The sequence below is a fragment of the Salmo salar genome, chromosome 11 (assembly GCF_965601325.2).
Source record: "Salmo salar chromosome 11, fSalSal1, whole genome shotgun sequence".
Taxonomy (NCBI): domain Eukaryota; kingdom Metazoa; phylum Chordata; class Actinopteri; order Salmoniformes; family Salmonidae; genus Salmo; species Salmo salar.
This window is the reverse complement of record NC_138301.1, coordinates 6,680,822-6,704,654: the sequence shown is the minus strand read 5'-3', so window position 1 is coordinate 6,704,654 and position 23,833 is coordinate 6,680,822. Positions and strand designations below refer to the sequence as shown.

General features: G+C 41.8%; 1 protein-coding gene across 1 annotated transcript in view; it reads right to left on the bottom strand.

The window, feature by feature from the left end:
- The window catches only part of LOC106561902 (protein kinase C-binding protein NELL1), a 527,033-nt gene that overhangs the window by 299,587 nt on the left and 203,613 nt on the right, over window positions 1-23,833 (bottom strand). Inside the window, exon 5 of the mRNA XM_014126233.2 lies at window positions 722-818. Within this exon, the coding sequence (XP_013981708.1) occupies window positions 722-818 (97 nt within the window). The remainder of the gene's footprint in view (window positions 1-721; window positions 819-23,833) is intronic.

Below are 23,833 nucleotides of genomic sequence, written 5' to 3'. Positions count from 1 at the left end.
AGTAACCAGATTAAATCGGGTACGTTTTTTATCCGGCCGTGTCAATACTGCCCCCTACCCCCAACAGGTTAACATTAGATAGTTCATCCAGAGATTCTTACCTTTGCCTCGATTTGGCAGTCTCGTCCAGATCAGCATGGCATTTGTAGTTTTTTATGGTAGCCACATTAGAAGCTAATTAGCAGTTCATTTGGGGGGGTACAAACATGTGAATATATTGATAAAACTGTACTTTGTGCTTGAGAGACTTAAACAGTTATCAAAGTGTCATGCCAGGGTAAGCCTACACGCAACACAGCCCCAAAATCATTGTTTCTAAAATCTCTTATGAGATAAATGAATTGGAACAATTTCCCTGTTTGACCTCTAGGTTTTATGGGTATTATGACTCATACTGTGGTACTCTATAGTGTACAAACACTTTGACCTTGACAGAGATGTTTTACGAGTATAGATGTGTAGTAACGGTAGGGAAGTTTTACCTGATAATCACTAGATGACCATAATACAAAGGACACATTTGGCTAGTGAGCAAGTACTATTTGTTCTTAATTCAGGGTAAGTCTAGTAAAATCATATTTTCGGAGAGAAAGCATGGTACTGCCATCCATAGAATGACAAGATAGTGAAGACTGTGTTATCTTGAAGAAGCCATGCATGGTTATTATATGGTTATATGGTTACAGTGATCGTGTATATGGTGATGAAAGTTTTTTTTTACCTTGAAGAAGCCGTGCTTGTGGCTATGCTGACCCAGCCACACTCCACTGCCCAGGGTCAGATCCATCTGAGGTGGATCTATCACTCGCTCGTAAATCCTGCCAGCAACAAACAATCAACAGAGAGACTGTCAGATTCTGAAATCTCACACACACACAGACTTCAACGCTGAGGAGTGAATGTGTCTTGCAGGTTCCTGCTCGACTGCTTTTTTATGGATATTTTTGTGTTAATAATGACTGTTTGCTCAGAATGTTTGTGCAATAATTACGCCAACGATGAAGAAGAGGAATGAAAGGGGGACTTTAAGCTAGGCTGAAAAGACGAGCTACACGGCCTCCTCTTCCTTGTGTCCTGGTGGCTAATGTCCAATCACTGGAAAATAAACTTTGAACTGAGAACAAGGCTTCAATCTCAGAGGTCTATCAAGGTGATTGAAGCCTTGCTCTGAGATCACAAAGTGTATTTTACTGTGTGTTTTTCATACAGAGACATGGCTTACGGACTAAACACTCAACTCTGCTATTCAACCAGACAGCTTTTACATTTTCTGTATGGAAGAAAGGTGGTTTCTGGTCAGAATAGGGGGAAGGGGTATGTTTCCTCATCAACAAATCCTGGTGTATCGTAGTTGAAAACATCTCGAGCTCCTGTTCATCCGACCTGTACGCAACAGTGCCTCAGCAACCTGGAGAGTGGTGGGAAGACCAGAGAGAGGGATAAAACGACAAGATTTAGAGAATCTGTCCACGACAACCATAATAGTGGTGAAACCATCAAATGGAGGGAGATCAGTGACGCTTCCCTGCTGGAGCATGTCGGGGAGATTTGGTTTGGGCACATATTGAACAGGAGTTGGCATAGCAGGTGACATCCTGCGCCAAGGTGGGACCCTATTACTTATCGGAGATTGATTGAATTGTGCGGGTGATACCTGGGAGTCCAGCGGTGAGGGATGTGTGTGCCCAGGTCAACAGCCAATCTCTTACCCCCTTGGGGACGTAGATGCGTTCAGGAGGGCAGGTAGCAGAAGCGGGTTCCCTCTCCAGAGCCTGCCGGATGTATACATCTATGTCCCAAAAAACGGGGCCAACGATACAGGAGGACAACATGATGGGTTGGAGGGCTCTTACCGGACACTCGATAGATGTGGAACCACAGGGTACGGGAAAGCAGGTCTTTCGGCATCCTGGTGCCCAGGCGGTGATTTCCATCCTTGACCAGGAGTTGATGTGGTTATGACGTTGGAGCCAAGGGAGGCCGAGGATTACTTTTTGTACGGGTGTGGTGTTGATGAGGAAGGGAAGGCTTTCCTGGTGCATGGGTCCCACGGTTGAAGGTGAGTGGTGCTGTGATGTGCATGATTGTGCCAGATCCCAATGGTCGATTATTCAGGGCTTGGACCGTAAAAGGAGAGGAGAGGAGAGTGGGTACAAGGTTATGTTCAGGGTGGAGGCCAGGGCCTGGTTGATGAAATTCCCTGTGGCACCTGAGTCCACTACAGCTGAAGAGACAACACCTGAGTGCCAGCTAGCCAGTGAAATGGAAACCAGAAAGGGTTTGGTGGAAAACAATGATGATGGAATATTCACGCCTACCCTGGGAGACGGAAGATCACGGGCCCACTCCTCTGCCCTAGTGGAACTCAGGTTGGGACTCACCGGACACCGCTGAAGCCGGTGCCCCTCCTGGCCACCATAGGGACAGAGCCCCAGCTGTCTCTGGCTACTCCGCTCTACCGTGAAGATGTGTGTGACTCCTACCTACTTGGCTTTAGGCTCTGGCTCAGGACAGCCAAAGGAGGAGGGTGAAAAGAGAGGTAGGTGCCGGCGCTCCTGAAGAAGGTTGTCCAGACATATGGCCATCGCGATGAGCGCATCCATGGAAAGGTTGTTGTCCCGGCACGCCAACTCCGTGTGGACTTCCTCGCACAGTCCTCTACAGAATAGAGTGCAGAGTGTTGGTTTATTCCATCCGCTGGTGGCTGCCACGGTCCGGAAGGTGAGGGCCTACTTAGCAGCAGTCTGGGCACCCTTGGAATAGTCACTCACCTCCCTCTCTGCCCTTTGGTAGATGGTCAAAAACTGCCCTGAACAGAGTCATGAACCTCTCGTAGGAACCCAGCTCCAACACCTTTCCGGTCAGCAGGGAAATGGCTGTGGCAACCTTAGACTTCTCGGTGGTGGGGACTCTCGTCTGATGGGCAAAATAGAGGGAGCACTGGAGTAGGAAGCGACGGCATTTTGACGGGGTCCAATCATACTTGTCCGGGGGGGGGACAATCGGGCATCGCCTCCCTGGGCAGACTGCTGGGTAGACTTTTGGGACTGCTGAAACGGCTGAAACACGCGTCGAGACGGTGGAGGATGCGGAGGACTTCTGTAGCCGCACACAGTTGAACCAGCTGATTGTGATGTTGGCGGAGTAGGTATCCCTTGTGGCAAATAAGGGGGTCGAGTGATAAATGGCAGATATGTGAGGACAGAACTAATAAACGGGCTCTGCCGATCACTAAAATGGCCACCCCGATCAGAACTACAGATCACAAAATGGCCGACTGCCAAAACTACAATTCCCAAAAGCAAGGGGAACCCTCAGAAGGTGGAGCCAACCCACAGATAAAGGGTCAAGAAAAACCAGGAAGAGAGAGAGAGGGTCGGAAGGATCTATGAACCATAGAGAAAGAGACAATCTACATTGGCTGGATTTACCGTGTACGAGCTGGACTGTTTTGGACGTTTAGACCTGGACCTACCGAGAACCAGATTTGTGTACCGAACCCTGCTATCCTTGACCTTACCTGTGGCCTGGGTGGACCAGGACAGAGAAACAAACATACAGGTACTGTCATGTTCGAAATAACTTTCATTCTGGGCTGACTTTGGTGACAGTTTCCCACTTAATTTGTGACAAACGCTCCTAGCTTTGAAGAGGTTTGCCACACCCTGTTCACCAACAGTCAGAGACTTTTTCTTCTGCAAATTCCATAATTATTGAGGCAGTATTCTATGAAGTATACGCAGTGAGTCAGAAGGCAGATGCAGAAAGAGAGTTTAATTATGAAACAAATCAGATGAACAAAACAGGCATAGCGTACTGAATGTGAAAACAAACCAATACTGCCTGATGACTGAGGCTACTGAGGGCTAAATAAAGGGAAGCTAATCAAGGCGTTGATGAAGTCCAGGTGTGCATAATTATGGGTAACAGGTGTGCATAATGATAGGAGCAGGTGTCCGTAATGATGGTTGCCAGGACCGGTGGTTAGTAGACCAGCGACGTTTAGCGCTAAAGAGGGGGAGCAGGAGTAGGCGTGACACAAATACAATGCTTTTAGCTTTTTTATATTTAAGACTAACTTATTCCTTGCCACCCATTCTGAAACTAACTTCAGCAGTGATTTCACACGCTGTAGTAGCTGACATGTTGAGTCATCTGCAAACATAGTCATTAGTAAAGATTGAAAAAAGTAAGAGGCTGATACAGCTGCCTTGTGGAATTCCTGATTTTTCCTGGATTATGTTCAAATAAAATTAAATGAAATGTTATTGGTCACATATACATGGTTAGCAGATGTTATTGCGAGTGTAGCAAAATGCTTGTGCTTCCAGATCCGACAGTGCAGCAATATCTAACATGAAATCTAACAATTCCACAACTACCTAATACACACAAATCTAAGTAAAGGAATGGAATAAGAATATGTGCATATACATATATGGATGAGCAATGACAGAGAGGCATAGGCAAGATGCAATAGATGGTATAAAATACAGTATATACGTACATATGAATTCAGTAAGGCAAGATATGTAAACATTATTAAAGTGGCATTATTAATGTGACTGGTGATCCATTTTTTTGAAGTGGCCAATGATTTCAAGTCTGTATGTAGGCAGCAGACTCAATGTGTTAGTGATGGCTGTTTAACAGTCTGATGGCCTTCAGATAGAAGCTGTTTTTCAATCTCTCTGTCCCAGGTTTGATGCACCTGTACCGACCTCACCTTCTGGATGGTAGCGGGGTGAACAGGCAGTAGCTCCGGTGGTTGTTGTCCTTGATGATCTTTTTGGCCTTCCTGTGACATTGGGTGCTGTAGTTGTCATGGAGGGCAGGTAGTTTGCCCCCGGTGATGCATTGTGCAGACCGCACCACCCTCTGGAGAGCCTTGCAGTTGTGGGCTGTGCAGTTGCCGTAATAGGCGGTGACACAGCCCGACAGGATGCTCTCAATTGTGCATCTGTAAAAGTTTGTGATGGGTTTAGGTGACAAGCCACGTTTCTTCAGCCTCCTGAGGGTGGACCATTTCAGTTTGTCCATGGTTTGTACGCCAAAGAACTTAGAACTTTCCACCTTCTCCACTGCTGTCCCGTCGATGTGGATAGGGGGGTGCTCCCTCTACTGTTTCTTGAAGTCCACAATCATCTCCTTTGTTTTATTAATGTTGAGTGTTTACCCGACACCACACTCCGAGTGCCCTCACGTCTTCCCTGTAAGCTGTCTCGTTGTTGTTGGTAATCAAGTCTACTACTGTTGTGTTGTCTGCAAACTTGATGATTGAGTTGGAGGCGTTCATGGCCATGCAGTCATGGGTGAACAGGGAGTACAGGAGGGAGCTGAGCATGCTCCCTTGTGGGGCCCCAGTGTTGAGGATCAGCGAAGTGGAGTTGTTGTTTCCTACCCTCACCACCTGGGGGGCCCGTCAGGAAGTCCAGGACCCAAATGCACAGGGCGCGTTTGAGACTCAGGGCCTCAAGCTTTTGATGAGCTCGGAGGGTACTATAGTGTTGATTGCTGAGCTTTAGTCAATGAACAGCATTCGTACACAGGTATTCCTCTTGTCCAGATGGGATAGGGCAGTGTGCAGTGTGATGGCCTAGTGAAGTGGGTCAAGGGTGACATGTAAGGTGAAGGTGATATGATCCTTGATTAATCTCTCAAAGCACTTCATGATGACAGAAGTGAGTGCTACGGGGTGATAGTAATTTAGTTCAGTTATCTTTGCCTTCTTGGATACCTGAACAATGGTGGCCATCTTGAAGCATGTGGGGACAGCAATAGGGAGAGATTGAATATGTCCGTCAACACACCAGCTAGCTGGTCTGCTCATGCTCTGAGGATGCAGCTAGGAATGCCGTCTGGGCCAGCAGCCTTGCGAGGGTTAACACGTTTAAATGTCTTACTCATTTCGGCCACGGAGAAGGAGAGCTCACAGTCCTTGGTAGCGGGCCGCTTCGGTGGCACTGTATTATCCTCAAAGCGGGCAAAGAAGATGTTCAGTTTGTCTGGAAGCAAGACGTCGGTGTCCGTGACGTGGCTGGTTTTCCTGTTGTAGTCTGTGATTGTCTCTTAGACCCTGCCACATACGTCTTGTGTCTGTTGAATTGTGACTCCACTTTGTCTCTATACGGATGTTTAGATTGTTTTATTGCCTTGCGGAGGGAATAACTACACAGTTTGTATTTGGCCATATTCCCAGTCACCTTTCCATGGTTAAATGCGGTGGTTTGCGCTTTCAATTTTGAGTAAATGCCGCTATCTATCCACAGTTTCTGGTTAGGGTAGGTTTTAATAGTCACAGTAGGTACAACGTCTCCAATACACTTCCTTATAAACTCACTCACCGAATCAGCGTTTTCGTCGATATTATTCTCTGTCCCAGTCCGCGTGATCAAAACAATCTTGAAGCATGGATTCCAATTGGTCAGACCAGCATCGAATAGTCCTTAGCACGGGTACATCCTGTTTGAGTTTCTGCCTATAGGAATGGAGGAGCAAAATGGCGTCGTGGTCAGATTTGCCGAAAAGAGGGCAGGGGATGGCCTTGTATGTATCGTGGAAGTTAGAGTAGCAGTGATCCAGTTTTTTCCAGCACGAGTGCTACAGTCAATACGCTGATAGAATTTAGGAAGCCTTGGTCTCAAATTTGCTTTGTTAAAATCCCCAGCTACAGTAAGTGCAGCCTCAGGATATATGTTTTCCAGTTTGCAGAAAGTCCAGTGAAGTTCCTTGAGGACCGTCATGATATCAGCTTGAGGGTGTATATAAATGGCTGTGACAATAACCGAGGAGAATTCCCTTGGGAGATAATACGGTCAACATTTGATTGTGAGGAATTCTAGGTCATGTGAACCAAAGGACTTGAGTTCCTGTATGTTACAATTACACCTTGAGTCGTTAATCATGAAACATACCCCTTCTTCCCGGAGAGATGTTTATTCCTGTTGGCGCGACACACAAAGAGAGGCTTCCATTAAAAAACACCCTCTGTGTTCTGTTAGACAGGCAACTCTGTAGCCACATTATAGCAGGGAGAGTAAAGACATAACACATACCGTTTCCATCAGCAGACTATGATCAATAATGTCATAAGCCCCACCAAAGTCTAACAAAACAGCTAGCACAATCGTTTTATCATCAATTTCTCTAAGTCAAACATCAGTCATTTGTGTGAGCATGGCGCTTGTTGAATATCCTTCCCTATAAGCGTGCTGAAAGTCTGTCAGTTTGTTTACTGTAAAATAGCATTGTATCTGGTCAAACACATTTTTTTCCAAATGTTTACTGAGGGTTGGTAACGGGCTGATTACTCAGCTATTTGAACCACAAAAGGGGGCTTCCCACAAAAATGGGCTTTAGGTGAGGGAAATGAACCTGTAGCCATATTACTTCAACAGTATTTGACATGAGATCCTCTCTAATATTTACAAGAATGTGGTTCTTAATATAAACAGCAACACCTTCAAATTTTGCTACATAAGACTGAATCAAGGCGGTCGGTCACATATTACTACAACAGTATTTAGCAGTATTTAACATGAGATCCTCTCTAAGCTTTACAGGAATGTGCTTCTATATATAAACAGCAATGTTATAACCATGTATTGCTACCACTGTATTATCTAAGTGAGTTTCAGAATAAGAATGTTATCTGTTACTTTGATGAACCTTGTTTCTTAAGCTACATATGTTAAAGTGGGCTATTTTTAGCACTTTCCGGGATGCTTGATTGTTTTCATTGCTTTACTGGGAAGCTTAGCAGAAGTAGACATGCTTGTGTTATTAATGTTAGTGCAGGGTGAGCTGCACACAGTGAACTTTCCTATTAAGGCACACCGCTTCAGTGCTAACAGTATAACTTTGGTTTATAGTCACATGATTACTGCACACAAATTAGGTTACTTACATTGTCTTCAACACCCCTGGGATAATGTACATTTACTCAAGCATTATGACAACTCAGCGACATAATGGTAGGGATTAACTGAGCTGGGCTTGGGTCATTGATAAGTCATTGTTTCAACGCAGCCTTATAATGCTGTGAAATGATCCAGCAACCCAAATTATAAAACAAGCTTTGTTTCCAGAAGGTATCAAAATTGTCAATAAATATTTCACCAACAGAGCTGCAATAGTCTCGTGTTCAGTTATGGTAGGCTAAAAATTAAATTTAGGGATCGCCCAGGGCCATATATTATGGAGCGTTTGGTGGTGACAAGCAGAGACCCAATCAGTTCTTTAAAATCCATCCATGCACAACTCCAGCACCGTCATTAAGTTTGCAGACGACACGACGATGAAGCAGCCTATAGGGAGGAGGTCAGAGATCTGGCAGTGTGGTGCCAGGTGAACAACCTCTCCCTCAACATCAGCAAGACAAATAAACTGATTGTGGATTACAGGAAACGGAGGGCCAAGGACGCACCCATCCACATCGATGGGACTGTAGTGGAATGGGTCGAGATCTTCAAGTTCTTCTGTGTCCACATCACTAAGGAGTTAATATGGTCCACACACACAGTTGTGAAAGGGGCACGTCAGCATCTCTTCCCTCTCAGGAGGCTGACATTATTTTGGTATGTGCCCTCAGATCTTCAAAAATGTCTACAGCTGCACCACTGAGAGCATCTTGACTGGTTGCATCACCGCTTGGTACTGTAACTGCAAAGCACCCGACCACAAGGCTCTACATAGGGTGGTGAGTACAGCACCATACATCACTGGGGCCGAGCTCCCTGCTTGCCAGGACCTCTACACCAGGCAGTGTCAGAGGAAGGCACAAAAATGTTTCTAAGCCACCCAAGCCATATACTGTTCTCTCTGCTACCGCATGGCAAACAGTACCAGTGCACCAAATCTGGAACCAACAGTACCCTGATCAACTTCTACCCCCAAGCCATAAGACTGCTAAAAAAGACTGCTAAATAGCTAAGCAAATGGCTACCCGGACTACCTGCATTGACCCTTTTTTTGCACTAACTCTCTTGTACTGACTCTATGCACACACACACACATAACGTAGTGGCATCCCCCCACACACATACACACACACTACATACACCCACACACACATAGCATGCTCACATATTCATAATGATGCCACACACCCGCACACTTACACTCCCACACACATTCACACTCACCACATATGCTGCTGTTACTGTCTATTATCTATCCTGTTGCCTAGTCACTTTACCCCTCCCTATATGTACCTAGCTACCTCAATTACCACGTACCCCTGCACATCGACTCGGTACTGGTACTCCCTGTATATAGTCATGTTACCTTTACTCGTTATTGTCATTTGTTATTTGATGTGTATTTATTCCTCATGCCACTATTTCAATGTTTTTATCTTAAACTCTTCATTGTTGTAAAAGGGCCTGTAAGTAGGCTTGGGCGGTATCCAGATTGTCATACCTTTATACCGACCTTGTGCCATACGGGTATATTCGGTAATACTGGCACTGAACACAAGGGCCGCTATTGTAATCCGAAGGATAGCAATGCTAACAAGTACATGTAAAATACCATACAGATTATTAACTAAATGCTAACCAGCGCATTGCAAACCTTTTATAGTCTACTACCTAAAGTATTTGTAGCTCATAAAGTTATATAAGTAACAAAAAAATTCAACTCATCTGATGCAGCACTCCATCACTATCCTTCTTGGTCAAATACAGTGGCTTGCGAAAGTATTCACCCCCTTGGCATTTTAGTATTTTGTTGCCTTACAACCTGGAATTAAAATGTATTTTTGGGAGGTTTGTATCATTTGATTTACACAACATGCCTAACACTTTGAAGATATGTTTTATTGTGAAACAAACAAGAAATAAGACAAAAAAACAGAACTTGAGTGGGCATAACTATTCACCCCCCAAAGGCAATACTTTGTAGAGCCACCTTTTGCAGCAAATACAGCTGCAAGTCTCTTGGGGTATGTCTCTATAAGCTTGGCACATCTAGTCACTGGGATTTTTGCCCATTCTTCAAGGCAAAACTGCTTCAGCTCCTTCAAGTTGGATGGGTTCTGCTGGTGTACAGCAATCTTTAAGTCATACCACAGATTCTCAATTGGATTGAGGTCTACGCAGTGACTAGGCCATTCCAACACATTTAAATGTTTCCCCTTAACCTCTCTTGGGTAGGGGGCAGTATTTTGAATTTTGGATGAAATGAGGTGCCCAATGTAAACTGCCCGTTACTCAGGCCCAGAAGCTAGGATATGCATGGTAGTAGTGGATAGAAAACACTCTAAAGTTTCCAAAACTGTTTAAAAGAATGTCTGTGAATATAACAGAACTGATATGGTAGGCGAAAACCTGAGGAAAATCGATCCAGGAAGTGGGATATTTTTGATATGTGTAGTTTTCAATTGAATGCCTATACAGTTTCTGTTGGGTTAGGACCTAGATTGCAGTTCCTATGGCTTCTACTAGATGTCAACAGTCTTTAGACATTGTTTCAGGCTTGTATTCTGAAAAACGAGGAAGAATGAGACCTTTTTTTCAGTGGACTATAGAATGAAGCAGAGCTCCTTTGCGCGCATGACCGATAGCACACCCTTCGTTCTTTTTCCTTTCTATTGAAGATGCTATTGTCCAGTTGAAATATGATCAATTATTTAGACAATAGACAACCTGAGGATTAATTATAAACATCGTTTGACATGTTTCGACAAACTTTACCGGTACTATTAGGATGTATTCATCTGCCTGTTGTGACCGCCATTGAGCCAGTGGATTACTGAACAAAACGTGCCAACAAAACTGAGTTTTTGGGACATAAAGAGGAACTTTATCGAACAAAACTAACATTTATTGTGTAACATGGACTCTTGTGACTGCAAACATATGAAGATCATCAAAGGTAAGTGATACATTTTAGCGCTATTTCTGACTTTTGTAATTCCTTTTCTTGGTTGTAAAATGTTTGTATGCTTTTGTAAGCGGGGCGCTGTCCTCAGATAATCGCATGGTATGCTTTCGCCGTAAAGCCTTTTTGAAATCTGACACAGTGGCTGGATTAACAAGAAGTTAATCTTTAAGCTGATGTATAACACTTGTATCTTTTATGAATGTTTATTATGAGTATTTCAGAATTTTGAATTTGGCGCTCTGAAATTTCACCGAATGTTGGCCAGGTGGGACGCATTCCATCATTCCTTCAATTGACCAGTTTCCCAGTCCCTGCCGATGAAAAATATCCCCACAGCATGATGCTGCCACCACCATGCTTCACTGTGGGGATGGTGTTCTCGGGGTGGTGAGAGGTGTTGGGTTTGCACCAGACATAGCGTTTTCCTTGATGGCAAAAAAGCTCAATTTTAGTCTCATCTGACCAGAGTTCTTTCTTCCATATGTTTGGGGAGTCTCCCACATGCCTTTTGGCGAACACCAAACATCTTTGCTTATATTCTTCTTGCCACTCTTCCGTAAAGCCCAGCTCTGTGGAGTGCACTCCTTAAGTGGTCCTATGGAGAGATACTCCAATCTCCGCTGTGGAGCTTTGCAGCTCCTTCAAGGTTATATTTGGTCACTTTGTTGCCTCTCTGATTAATGCCCTCCTTGCCTGTTTTGTGAGTTTTGGTGGGCGACCCTCTCTTGGCAGGTTTGTTGTGGTGCCATATTCTTTCCATTTTTTAATAATGGATTTATTGGTGCTCCGTGCGATGTTCAAAGTTTTGGATATTTTTTTATAACTCAACCCTGATCTGTACTTCTCCACAACTTTGTCCCTGACCTGTTTAGACAGCTCCTTGGTCTTCATAGTGTCGCTTGCTTGGTGGTGCCACTTGCTTAGTGGTGTTGCAGACTCTGAGGCCTTTCAGAACATGTGTATATATACTGAGATCATGTGACAGATCAGGTGACAATTAGATTGCACACAGGTGGACTTTATTTAACTAATGATGTGACTTCAGAAGGGAATTGTTTACACCAGATCTTATTTAGGGGCTTCATAGCAAAGGGGGTGAATACATATGCATGCACCACTTTTCCGGTTAAAATTTTGTACTTTTTTGGAAATAAGTAATTTTTTTCATTTCACTTCACCAATTTGGACTGTTTTATGTATATCTATTATATGAAATCGAAATAAAAATCTATTGAAATTACAGGTTGTAATGCAACAAAATAGGAAAAACGCCAAGGAGGTGAATACCTTTGCAAGGCACACAGTCTAGAGGTGTTTTGGGTCATTGTCCTGTTGAAAAACAAATGATAGTCCCACTAAGCCCAAACCAGATGGAATGGCGTATTGCTGCAGAATGCTGTGGTGCTGGTTAAGTGGTTTAGTGTGCCTTGAATTCTACATAAATCACAGACAGTTTCACCAGTAAAGCACCCCCACACCATAACACTTCCTCTCCATGCTTTACGGTGAGAAATACACATGCGGAGATCATCCGTTCACCCACACCACATCTCACAAAGACATAACGGTTGGAACCAAAAATCTCAAATTTGTACTCTAGACCAAAGGAGACATTTTCACTGGTGTAATGTCCATTGCTCGTGTTTCTTGGCTCTCTCGTGTTTCAAGTCTCTTATTGTTTGTGTCCTTTAGTGGTTTCTTTGCAGCAATTTGTCCATGAAGGCCTGATTCGCACAGTCTCCTCTGAACAGTTGATGTTGAGATGTGTCTGTTACTTGAACTCTGTGAAGCATTTATTTGGGCTGCAATTTCTGAGGCTGGTAACTCTAATGAACTTACCCTCTGCAGCAGAGGTAAGTATGGGTCTTCCATTCCTGTGGCAGCCCTCATGAGAGCCAGTTTCATCATAGCTCTTTATGATTTTTGCGACTGCACTTGAAGAAACCTTCAAAGTTCTTAAAATTTTCCTGATTGACTGACCTTCATGTCTTAAAGTAATGATGGACTGTCATTTCGCTTTGCTTATTTGAGCTGTTCTTGCCATAATATGGACTTGGTCTTTTAACCAAATAGGGCTATCTTCTGTATCCCCCCCTCACCTTGTCACAACACAACTGATTGGCTGAAATGCATTAGGAAGGAAAGAAATTCCATACATTAACTTTTAAGAAGGCACACCAGTTAATTGAAATGCATTCCAGGTGACTACCTTATGAAGCTGGTTGAGAGAATGCCAAGAGTTTGCAAAGCTGTCATCAAGGCAATGGGTGGCTATTTGTAGAATCTCAAATATAAAATATTTTTGATTTGTTTAAACCCTTTCTTGGTTACTACAGGATTCCATAAATGTATTTTCAAAATTTATGTTTTCACCATTATTCTTCAATATAGAACATTTTCTAAATAAATAAAAACCTCTGAATGAGGAGGTGTTCTAAAACATTTGATTGGTATTGTATTGGTATTGTAGCTAGCTAGCTAGATGTCTTAACAAAAGACTCCACAATGCAATTAACCATTTTGGGTGCGTTCATAAATTCAGTCTGGCCATCTACTCTGATTTCAGAGCACTCTCGTCTGGGTGTTCCAGAGTGCAGAATAACTGATTAATTTACGAATGCTCAACACCGTTGAATATGGCCGGTGTCAGTAAACGTTGGCAAAAAAAGCGTAATTACAGTAAATCTGCTAAGGCGAGTAAAATGGTCAGAGTGGGGTGTTCTCTCATTTGTGTCTGGAAGTAACTTGCAAGCTGGCCAATGTTAACAATTTACCTTGGATGCTTGACTGCCATTGTGAGGTCAGAATGTTGGGATCAACTCTACTCATCCGCCAAAGTGGCCAGTGTGTGCTTTGAATGCTTCGAGAGCGAAACGCTCTGAATTTACGAACCGACAATCTGACAGCACAGTTACAGTCACCAACGCTCTGGAAAACATACCAGCCTAACCAGCTCTGCTAGGGCATGTAATGTTCAGTGAGCTCTTCTCTCAATTGTGTCTGGAAGTAGCTAGCAAGTAAGCTTGGGTGCTTGACTGCTGTTGCTATTACAGAATGCTCAGATCAACCCTTAAAGAGATGGGTGGGGCTAAAGCTTAAGAGGGTGTGAACAATCCTGTATGGGTGTAGACAAAAGTGCTCTCGAGTAGTAGTACCAAAACATTCAAAGGCCATTTCCTCAAAGTGAGTTTTAAAAGTTTATCAATTTTCAAAGCAGAATTACTTTCCCATTGTTCCTCAACTGTAGTGTATGATATACCATTTTTTACTTTCTATGATATACCAGTCTCTACGTTTATCCAATGAAAAAAAAAAAATTCAAATGTTGCTACATAAGACCGATTTGAGCCGGTCGGTCACATGGTAGACCGCCCAAGCCTACCTGTAAGTAAACATTTCACTGTTGATTTGGCCCACATGAAGGCCAGCATGCCAAGCACACTGGACCCACTCCAATTTGCCTATCGCTCCAACACATCCACAGAAGATGCCATTTCCATTGCTATTCACAGAGACGTAACATCTGCAGACAAGGAACACCTACATTGCCTTCAGAAAGTATTCATACCCCTCGAAGCACCACCGCAAAGCATAATATTTTACTGCAAACACTGCAGCAGAAGCAAATACCTTTCTCTGCTACTCTTTCATCTGCATGTGGCTACAATACATAGAGTTTCCCAGTGAAGCGTGGGGGAAGCTGTGATACCAGCTGTAGCCTATTGTGTGATTGTGTTTATGAGTCTGTTATTAAAGAATGTGAAACTATGTTGTGTATGTAAACTATTGCTAACTATGTGATTGTGTTCATAAGTCTGTCATTAAATGTGTATGTTTACTGCTTTTGATTAATAATGTATAGCCATAAAAATATATACATTTGTTCATATGGGCAGAATATCATATATTCAGTTATGGCCTAAAATCAATGTTGTTCATATAGGCAGAATATTGTAGCCTAGGACTATTTAAATGTGTTTATCAGGGCTGAAGGCTAAAAACAGCCTATATTATGTATTGTTGTTTAAAAATATTTTTTCGTTTGATCTAGTTTTACACCATCCATTAACACCAAACATTGACTATAGGTAGAGTATCTCATGGTAGAGTATCTAATGATAAGCTGTAGACCACACTACCTACCGAGAGAGTTTAATCTGTATTCTTTGTATGTCAGGAGTGCTATCTTCAAATTTCCTGTCATAGATTAGCCAAGGTGCAGCGTGCCGGTAGTTCCACATCTTTTATTTGTGAACTCAAACAAAACAAGAAAACAGGTGAAAACTGAAACAAACGTGATGTTCTGGGGCTGCTCACACACAGCTGCACAATAACAAGATCCCACGAAAACACAGGGGAAAAACAGGCTGCCTAAGTATGGCTTCCAATCAGAGACAACGATAGACAGCTGCCTCTGATTGGAAACCATACCCGGTCAAAACATAGAAACAAAAACATAGAATGCCCACCTATCACACCCTGGCCTAGCTAAACAGAGAAAACACAGCTCTCCTAGGTCAGAGCGTGACATTGTAACTGTTTACATACCACCACAGTCACAGGCTGGCACTAAGACAGCATTGAATGAGCTGTATTCCGCCATAAGCAAACAAGAAAATGCTCACCCAGAGGCGGTGCTCCTAGTAGCCGTGGACTTTAATGCAGGGAAACGTAAATCCATTTGACCAAATTACTATCAGCATGTTAAATGTGCAACCAGAGGAAAAAGAACTCTGGACCACCTATACTCCACACACAAAGATGCATACAAAGCTCTCCCTCGCCCCCCATTTGGCAAATCTGACCATAATTCTATCCTCCTGATTCCTGCTTACAAGCAAAAATTAAAACAGGAAGCACCAGTGAGTAGATCAATAAAAAAGTGGTCAGATGAAGCAGATGCTAAGCTACAGGACTGTTTTGCTAGCACAGACTGGAATATGTTCCGGGGTTCCTCCAATGGCATTGAGGAGTAAACCACATCCGTCATTGGCTTCATCAATAAGTGCATCGATGACGTCATCCCAACAGTGACCGTACGTACATACCCCAACCAGAAGCCATGGATTACAGGCAGCATCCGCACTGAGCTAAAGGCTAGAGCTCCCACTTTCAAGAAGCGGGACTCTAACCCAGGAAGCTGGCCGTGTGGTGCCAGGACAACAACCTCTCCCTCAACGTGATCAAGACAAAGGAGATGGCTGTGGACTACAGGAAAAAGAGGACCGAGCACGCCCCCATTCTCATCGACGGGGCTGCAGTGAAGCAGGTTGAGAGCTTCAAGATCCTTGGTGTCCACATCACCAACAAACTAACATGGTCCAAGCACAGTCGTGAAGAGGGCACGACAAAACCTATTCCCCCTCAGGAGACCAAAAAGCATAAATACCAGTTCAAGAACAAATGTCCAAGTGTTCTGGTGTCATTGAAAGGGTTGAAAAGTGTCACAAAGAAGTGTCCAAGTAGGCTAGGTGCTCATTTTTCTCAGATGGATTTTGGAGTGTTCATAACAGCAACTTGAAAGTGTAAGACTCCAGCCGTTCAGTCGTGATGTACTTCTGAATTCTGTCTGGCCTGGTTCCACAGTCATGCTGGAGGAACAGCTCTTCTTCGTAGCCCTTATACAGTACCTGTCAGGGATGTTCAGAGAGGGATGTAATTGTAGGTACAGAGGGTGTTGTGGTGTTCTTTTGTTGGTGCCTCTGCATCAACTTATTCATATTCATATTTATACATGTCTCCCCAAATAGATGCAGGCAAGCCATGGGTACCACGGTCCACAACTTGGTCAGTTTCTTCCTGGGTCTCCAGGCTTCTCTTCTTCATGCCATTCATCAGCTTTCGGATCCGAATACGAGCATTGTCTGGGTTATGGCTGTGTTCTCCAGATAACTTGGAGATAACCCAGTCAGTGAGGGTTGTGCGACCTCGGCATTCAAAGGTATCATATTCGGTGCACTTAGGGAAGGACTTATTTGCGGTCTGTAGTTCCTGTCTGTAGGTGTAACTTTCATACGCCAGGATATTTTTTCCACACACAGAGAAAATAAATTCGGCTTCCATTGCTTGTTCTGCTCCTCTGAGAATAATGAATGCTGAGGGGAACATATATTTTTAAGCAGAATATTTGGAATATTAGCATATGAATGACTTGCAATTCGATTGCTGGGCTATCGAAGCTACCCATCCAACCCATTTATTCAGATACGGCAGTTCAAAGAGGATAGTTTCAAAGGTAATACATTTGGCCTAGTTATTGTTCATCAGCGGCATAAATTTGCATTCATTAAACCTCTTAAAATAGCCTATACTCTTCTTTTGTAATGTACAGCCTACTGTACTGTTTGTCTGACTGCCTGTCTTGGTGAGAATCTTAAGTTAATAAATACTAAAATTGTCTTCTTCAGTTTGTGTGCATAACCTAAAACTGGCTTTTGAGATTCATGGGAATGTAACATTTTACTACTTCAAAATTGTGTGATATCAAACACTTTTCATGGCAGTATATAATAATACAAAAAAAAATTGACATTGAATTTGAACCCCGTTTTAAATCTCATCAGCTGATTCAGAAAATAATTTTTAGAATGACCGTAAAGTGAACAGCTGTTGTGATAGCAGTTTTTCTGGAATGTTTTGATGTTTCATTTGTTACGAAAAGGATAGTCCAAACTATACAGGGTAAAAATGTTAGCCTATAGAATGTTTTAAATAGGTTCAAAAGCAAATAAGCTTAATTTCCTTGTAATTAATATTATTCAATGGCTTCACCTACGTGTCCTCGCCAGCCAGGGTTGGGCAGCACTTTACAACGTTCCAATGTTATAGTCTTGTGAATGTCTCATGCATATTTTTTTATTGAAATTGGGAACAATGGGATCGATGAGAGGTGAAAATTACTTGAATGTGAGTGTCCAAACATGGCAAGGAAGCATTTTACTACATTCCAATGTTATAGTCTTGTGAATCTCTCATGCATATATTTTTTTATTGACACATACTGATTTCAAAACAAAATGGACTACATTCTCCTTCATATTATAAAGACATGAGGTGAGCATCAAAATAGTTTTAAAAGATGCCCTTGCCTTAAAGTTGAACCTTGGATAGATAATAATAGCCTATACAGTCAACTTAAAATATGGTATTCTGTTGTCCTATATTAAATATACTTTTTAGTCTGTTAAATTGTAGGGGAAAAGGCAGACATTTGTTTATATAAAAGGATTTATGTGGTCCATATTTCATAATCATTTAAGTTTTCAGTTGGTAGGCCTATCCATGTGTCTCTCATTCACTCGGAAAGCATCCTCACTAATGTCAATACCAAAACTGATAATTTTTACTTTATTGAATGGAATGTTGTGAATAATAATGACAGTGAGAGCCCAGTGTAGCCTAACCCTTTAATCATGAACTATTGTTATTTTGTGTCTTTTAAAATCACAATGTTTCCATTTCTATAGTCATGTGAGAATCTTTTTTAATTGAAATGTCAGCCTTTTACCAGATCAATTTTTTTCTGCATTAAATATTTTCTTTTCATAACTGATCAAAATTCAGTATGCTATAACCTATAGATAATATTCTGCCCATATGAACACATTTATTTTAGGCCAAATAAAGAAAAGCTATGCATGACATAATGAAAAGGATCAAACAGAAACAACATTGTTTAAAATTCTTTAATAAAAGACTCATAAACAGAAATAGGCTATGCAGCTGGCTTCAGTTTCTCCGCCAGATAGACCTACAAGGAAACTCATCATATCTCGATGAATTTTGCTAATTTATTGAAAATGAAATACAGAAATATCTAATTTACATAAGCACTCATACCCAGGCCAATACTTTGTAGAAGCACCTTTGGCGACGATTACAGCTGTGACTCATCTTGGGTATGTCTGTATCAGTTTTTCACATCTGGTTTCCTTCCTTGTAGATTTTCTCAAGCTCTGTTAAGTTAGATGGGGAGCGGCGGTGAACAGTAATCTTCAAGTCTTTTCTCAGATTTTCAATGGGATTCAAGTCTGGACTTTGGCTGGGCCACTCAAGGACTTTCACATTCTTGTTCTGAAGCCATTCCAGTGTTGCATCTGCTGTCTACTTGAGGTCATTGTCCTGTGGGAACGTAAATCTTCACCCCAATTCTAAGGTAGTTTGTAATCTGAAGTTGGTTCTCAAGGACTTGCATGTATTTGACACTATTCAATGTTCCCTCTATCCTTACCAGTCTCCTAGTTCCTGCCGCTGAAAAGAATCCCCATAGCATGATTCTGCCACCACCTTGCTTCACGGTAGGGATGGTGTTAGATGGATGAAGAGCTGTGTCTGGTTTTCTCCAGACATTTCTCATCAGATCATAGAGTCGTTCACGTGTCTATTTGCAAAATACCATAAAGCTCAGATTGTCAATGTAAATAGTCTGTGTGGCCACTTGATTAATTGTTCATCAGTCTTACATGCTGACCACACCACACATGTTGTGTGTTATTCAATCATTGCAACCACAAATTTGGCATGCCACCCCAGGTCCTCTGCAAATACTACCACTGCACCATCGAGAGCATCCTGACCTGCAGCATCACGGACTGGTACGGGAATTGCTCTGTCCACGACTGCAAGGCCCTCCAGCGGGTGTTGAAGATGGCCTAATACATCAGTGGAACCACGCTCCCACCCATCCAGTACATCTACTCGAAACGGTGCTTAAAGAAGGCCCACAGCATCATTAAGGAACCTACACACCCCAGCCACGAGCTGTTCATGTTCACTCCCTTACCTTCGGGCAGACGGTATAAGAGCATGAGGTCTGATACCAACAGGCTCAGAGACTGTTTCTATCGACAAGCCATCAGACTGCTGAACACTTGAACTGGACTGACCACCTGCCCTGATTCTCCTAACCTTGGCACACATTCACTCACTCATGTACAGACCCACACAGACATATCACATTTTATGTTTGTATTCTTTTATTATTTCTTATTGTTGTTGCATTGTTGAGAAAGAACCTGAACGTAAGCATTTCGTTGGACGGTGAATACCACGTGTATCCCGTATATACAACTAATAAAACTTGAAACTTGAAAAAAACACACACAAGCGTGAGGCTGGTCTGGGCATGAACACTGATCCAATAAGGGTGAATAACACTGATCTAATCTAATAGTTGAGAGGAGAGGGTGTATACATGTCTGGTCCCTTCTCTCTCTCCAGGGGAAATCGGAGAGTAGAAATGTGGAGCAGAGCAGCTCTCCTCAAGCATGACAGCCAGTCTCACCCCACAGCTTCCTAACACACTCTATTGATATCTGTACCCTGGCTCTGTGCTGGATTACTGCTTTGTCTGCTGACTGGAGACACAAACTGAGTTTGGCATTATCAAGCCAAACGTCCAGAGCCATTCAGCTCCACATCTCCTTACCAGTCACCTGGAGGTTGTTAACTAGAGCTGTGAGCTCCCTGACAGAAGCCGGTCTCTTCTGGGCTTAAAGGAGCAGTCCATCAGTTTTCACCTTTAAAACAGACCACCGGGGACACATGGCCAAATAATGATTTGTAGGGAAGACTTGGAAGTCCATTCCATTTTGACAGTGAACTGTCAGCAAAATGATACATTTTGAATGTGGATACCATAAAAGATCTTGAACAAATATGGCTTGTCAGTCTGAGCTAGTTCCTTTCCTTTCATATGCACATAATCCAGGAGTAAGAATGACCAGCTCTATAAACGGTTGAAAATTAGGTTTAGGAACTCTTTCACCTTTAATGCACAGTGAAAACCTTTTAATTTGTGTGTGTGTGTGTGCATGCTCACGTGCGTGTGTGTCGCAGCAGTAGCTCGATGCTGCTAATTGCTGCTTCATGTTTAGGACTCCTATGAGCCCAATCGCTGTGGTAGAGAATGTACAGTATGTAGGGAATAGTTGTATCGAAAGTAGTGGACTAAATAGGGAATAGAGTATCATTTGGGATGCGCACCTACTGGATATCGCCTGCTACCTGCCCCTCATCCAGTGAAAAATAATTGTTTACTCTATTTGTCACCTATTTGTATGCTATAAATGTGGAAGTAAAAGCCCTGTGCTCTCTGTCTTTATCTCTTTCTCTCATTAAATGCAGATGGCAGGTAAAAAATATTTTGTCATGAATCTTCCGGAGGGAGCTCTGCAGAGTGGTCACTAGCTGGGACAGCCACGATTATAGGCTGATTAGAACCTAGTACTGTTTCCTTAGGCAAACCAATTCAATAATAATCCTAATGGTAAAACTTTACTTGACACCCTGTGTCATAACACATTATGACATGGGTGGGTCTAATCCTGAATGCTGATTGGTTAAAACCGCATTCCAGCCGGTGTCTATTCCACAAGTTACCACGGGCTAAATCTATGATGATAATTAAAATGCCTATTTACTCTGTTCCATCTGACTATGCAGTCCACTGTCTCATCAGCCAAGCCAGGCAATTTATAAACATGATCTCCACTATAAAAAGCCTTTAGACGTTATCTCACATTTCTTTTAGACTAACATTAAGTTTTCAACAGGGGAGATTTGTATAAACCTTGCTGTATGTCTCTGATATTTGTATGTCTCAACCTTATTTCAATATTCAATTTCGATCTCCGCTGTCCCATAGTAATGAACGTGTCGGGAGTCTTGATGACAGACAGGCATGCGGCTTTTCTCAGCCAGTCAAAATCATGAATCAGCATAATTTTTATGAATATATATACAAGGAAATATCAATAGAAAACAGGTTAAACTAAACGAAATGCAGATAGTTTGCAGTCTTTCCAGCTTCAGTTTGAAGTGATTGTGTTAGCTGTGTTGTTGGCTAGCTCCTCTGGACAACAGTGTTCTGACGAGAGAGCACATTTTCTATGCCAGGTGAAATTGGGCATCATTAACTCATTTTTATGGATGTATCGAAATAATAAATGTCACTAGAAAACAGCTTAAACAAATGCAACTACTTTGTTGTTATTCTGGCTGCACTGTTTGATGTGACTGTAAATTAGCCATAGTTGGCTAGCTAGCAAGCAAGGGATAAAAACGTTGCCAGCCAGTATGGCAATAGAACATTTAGAATGAACGACTGGTTATCCATAGATGCAGAACAAAAATACTTAACAACTGGGGCACATCTCTGGCAACCTAACCGATATAACAAAAGACTGACTAGCTGGCTTGGGCATCAACACTAGATTTGTGAAAGGATGAAACAGTATGAATAAATTCATATTTTTTTAATGAACATACGTAAATCATTATTTGAATATGTTGTTAACCCATTGTATAAAAGTGATAATGCCCTCAAAGCTGGTGTTTGGAGGATACAGTGAGGGAAAAAAGTATTTGACAGGTTATACGGTCATGAGTTGGGATTATGGTTCATTGTTTAGCTACATGTTTTAACAAAAGACTCCACTATGCAAGTAACCATTTCAATAAAATGTCACTGCGACAACTGTTGATAGACGTAGCTGTTAAATTCACCCTTTTTTAAATATTTTTTATTAAAACCTCTTAGGGCGATCAGTTAGCTGCTCAGATAGCTGATGTTTAAAGTTAGTGAGGGAAATGTAAGTCTCTAGCTTCAGCAATTTTTGCAATTCGTTCCAGTCACTGGCAGCAGAGAACTGGAAGGAAAGGCGGCCAAAGGAGGTGTTGGCTTTGGGGATGACCAGTGAGATATACCTGCTGGAGCGCTTGCTATGGGTGGGTGTTGTATGCCGCATATATACGTAAAGCATTCTGTTGGTTGCAATAATTTTATATAATAATTTAAATTGAAAAATTCTAAGTGGTGAATCAAGTGTTGTTTTTTTATACTAGTTCATAAACCATGTGCCATGGATTCGGTACATCGAAAATGTCTTCCCATTTATTTTGCAACCTGTATTGCGCAGCTGTCAACATTTTTGTCCTCAAATGAAACTGGTATATTTTTCTATTTATGCCAGTTCCTTTCAGCCAATTTGCATCTTTAATATATGGCAGGCAAACAAGTTCCGTATCTTCTCACTCTCACTTTTCTACTTGCCTCCTCCATTTTTGTGGTAATGCTGCAATCAGCTGGTTCTAAATTTGTATTGAGTAGATATTCCCATATATTTCCAATAGCAGTATATATTACAAATCTCTGTTTCTTTTCATAATATCATTAATATAATACACATTTTACCCAGTTTCCATAAAGAATGTTTTTTATTTATCAGTACATTTGTTGTAATATTTGTTCTATCTTTTCTGGAGGATAAAACTGAAATTGTAACCAGCTTTGTATGGTTTGTATAAGAAAGAGTGATACTTTAAACAACATTTAATTTTCATTTTAGTCGGAAATTAGAATTTGTAATCTGTATAAATGCAAAAAAGGCAATTTATGAACAAAGCATGAGCCTTTCTTAATAATCTACTGGAGAACCATTTTGGATTTAGGTATAACTTATGTATGAGTGAAGCTTTTAGTGAGAGGTTTACATATTTTATATTAGTCATTTTATCCCCCCAAACTCATATTCATTATATAAATAGGCACTTTTAATTTTGTATGGCTTTGCATTCCAAATAAAATAAAATGTTTTTTACTCATATGATTTAAAAAAAATGAGTTGTCTGGAGCAGACAGTGCTATTAGTAAGTAAGTAAGTAAACTGTGATAGGACCAAATAGTTAATAAATGTGATGTTAACATAAATAGACAAGTATTTACCTCTCCATGTTTGCAGAATCTTATCTATTTTTGCTAACTTTCTATTGAAATTGATTGTGGAAAGTTCATTTATATTTATAAATTGGCATAGGTCAGAGGGAAAGATGGGGAGTCCCATGAAAACATAAATATCTATGAGGGTGCTTTTTAAGAGAACTAACCAAATAACTGTCAGATAGTATAGATAGATAATAGATAATATTAATAGAAATAATAACAGCACAA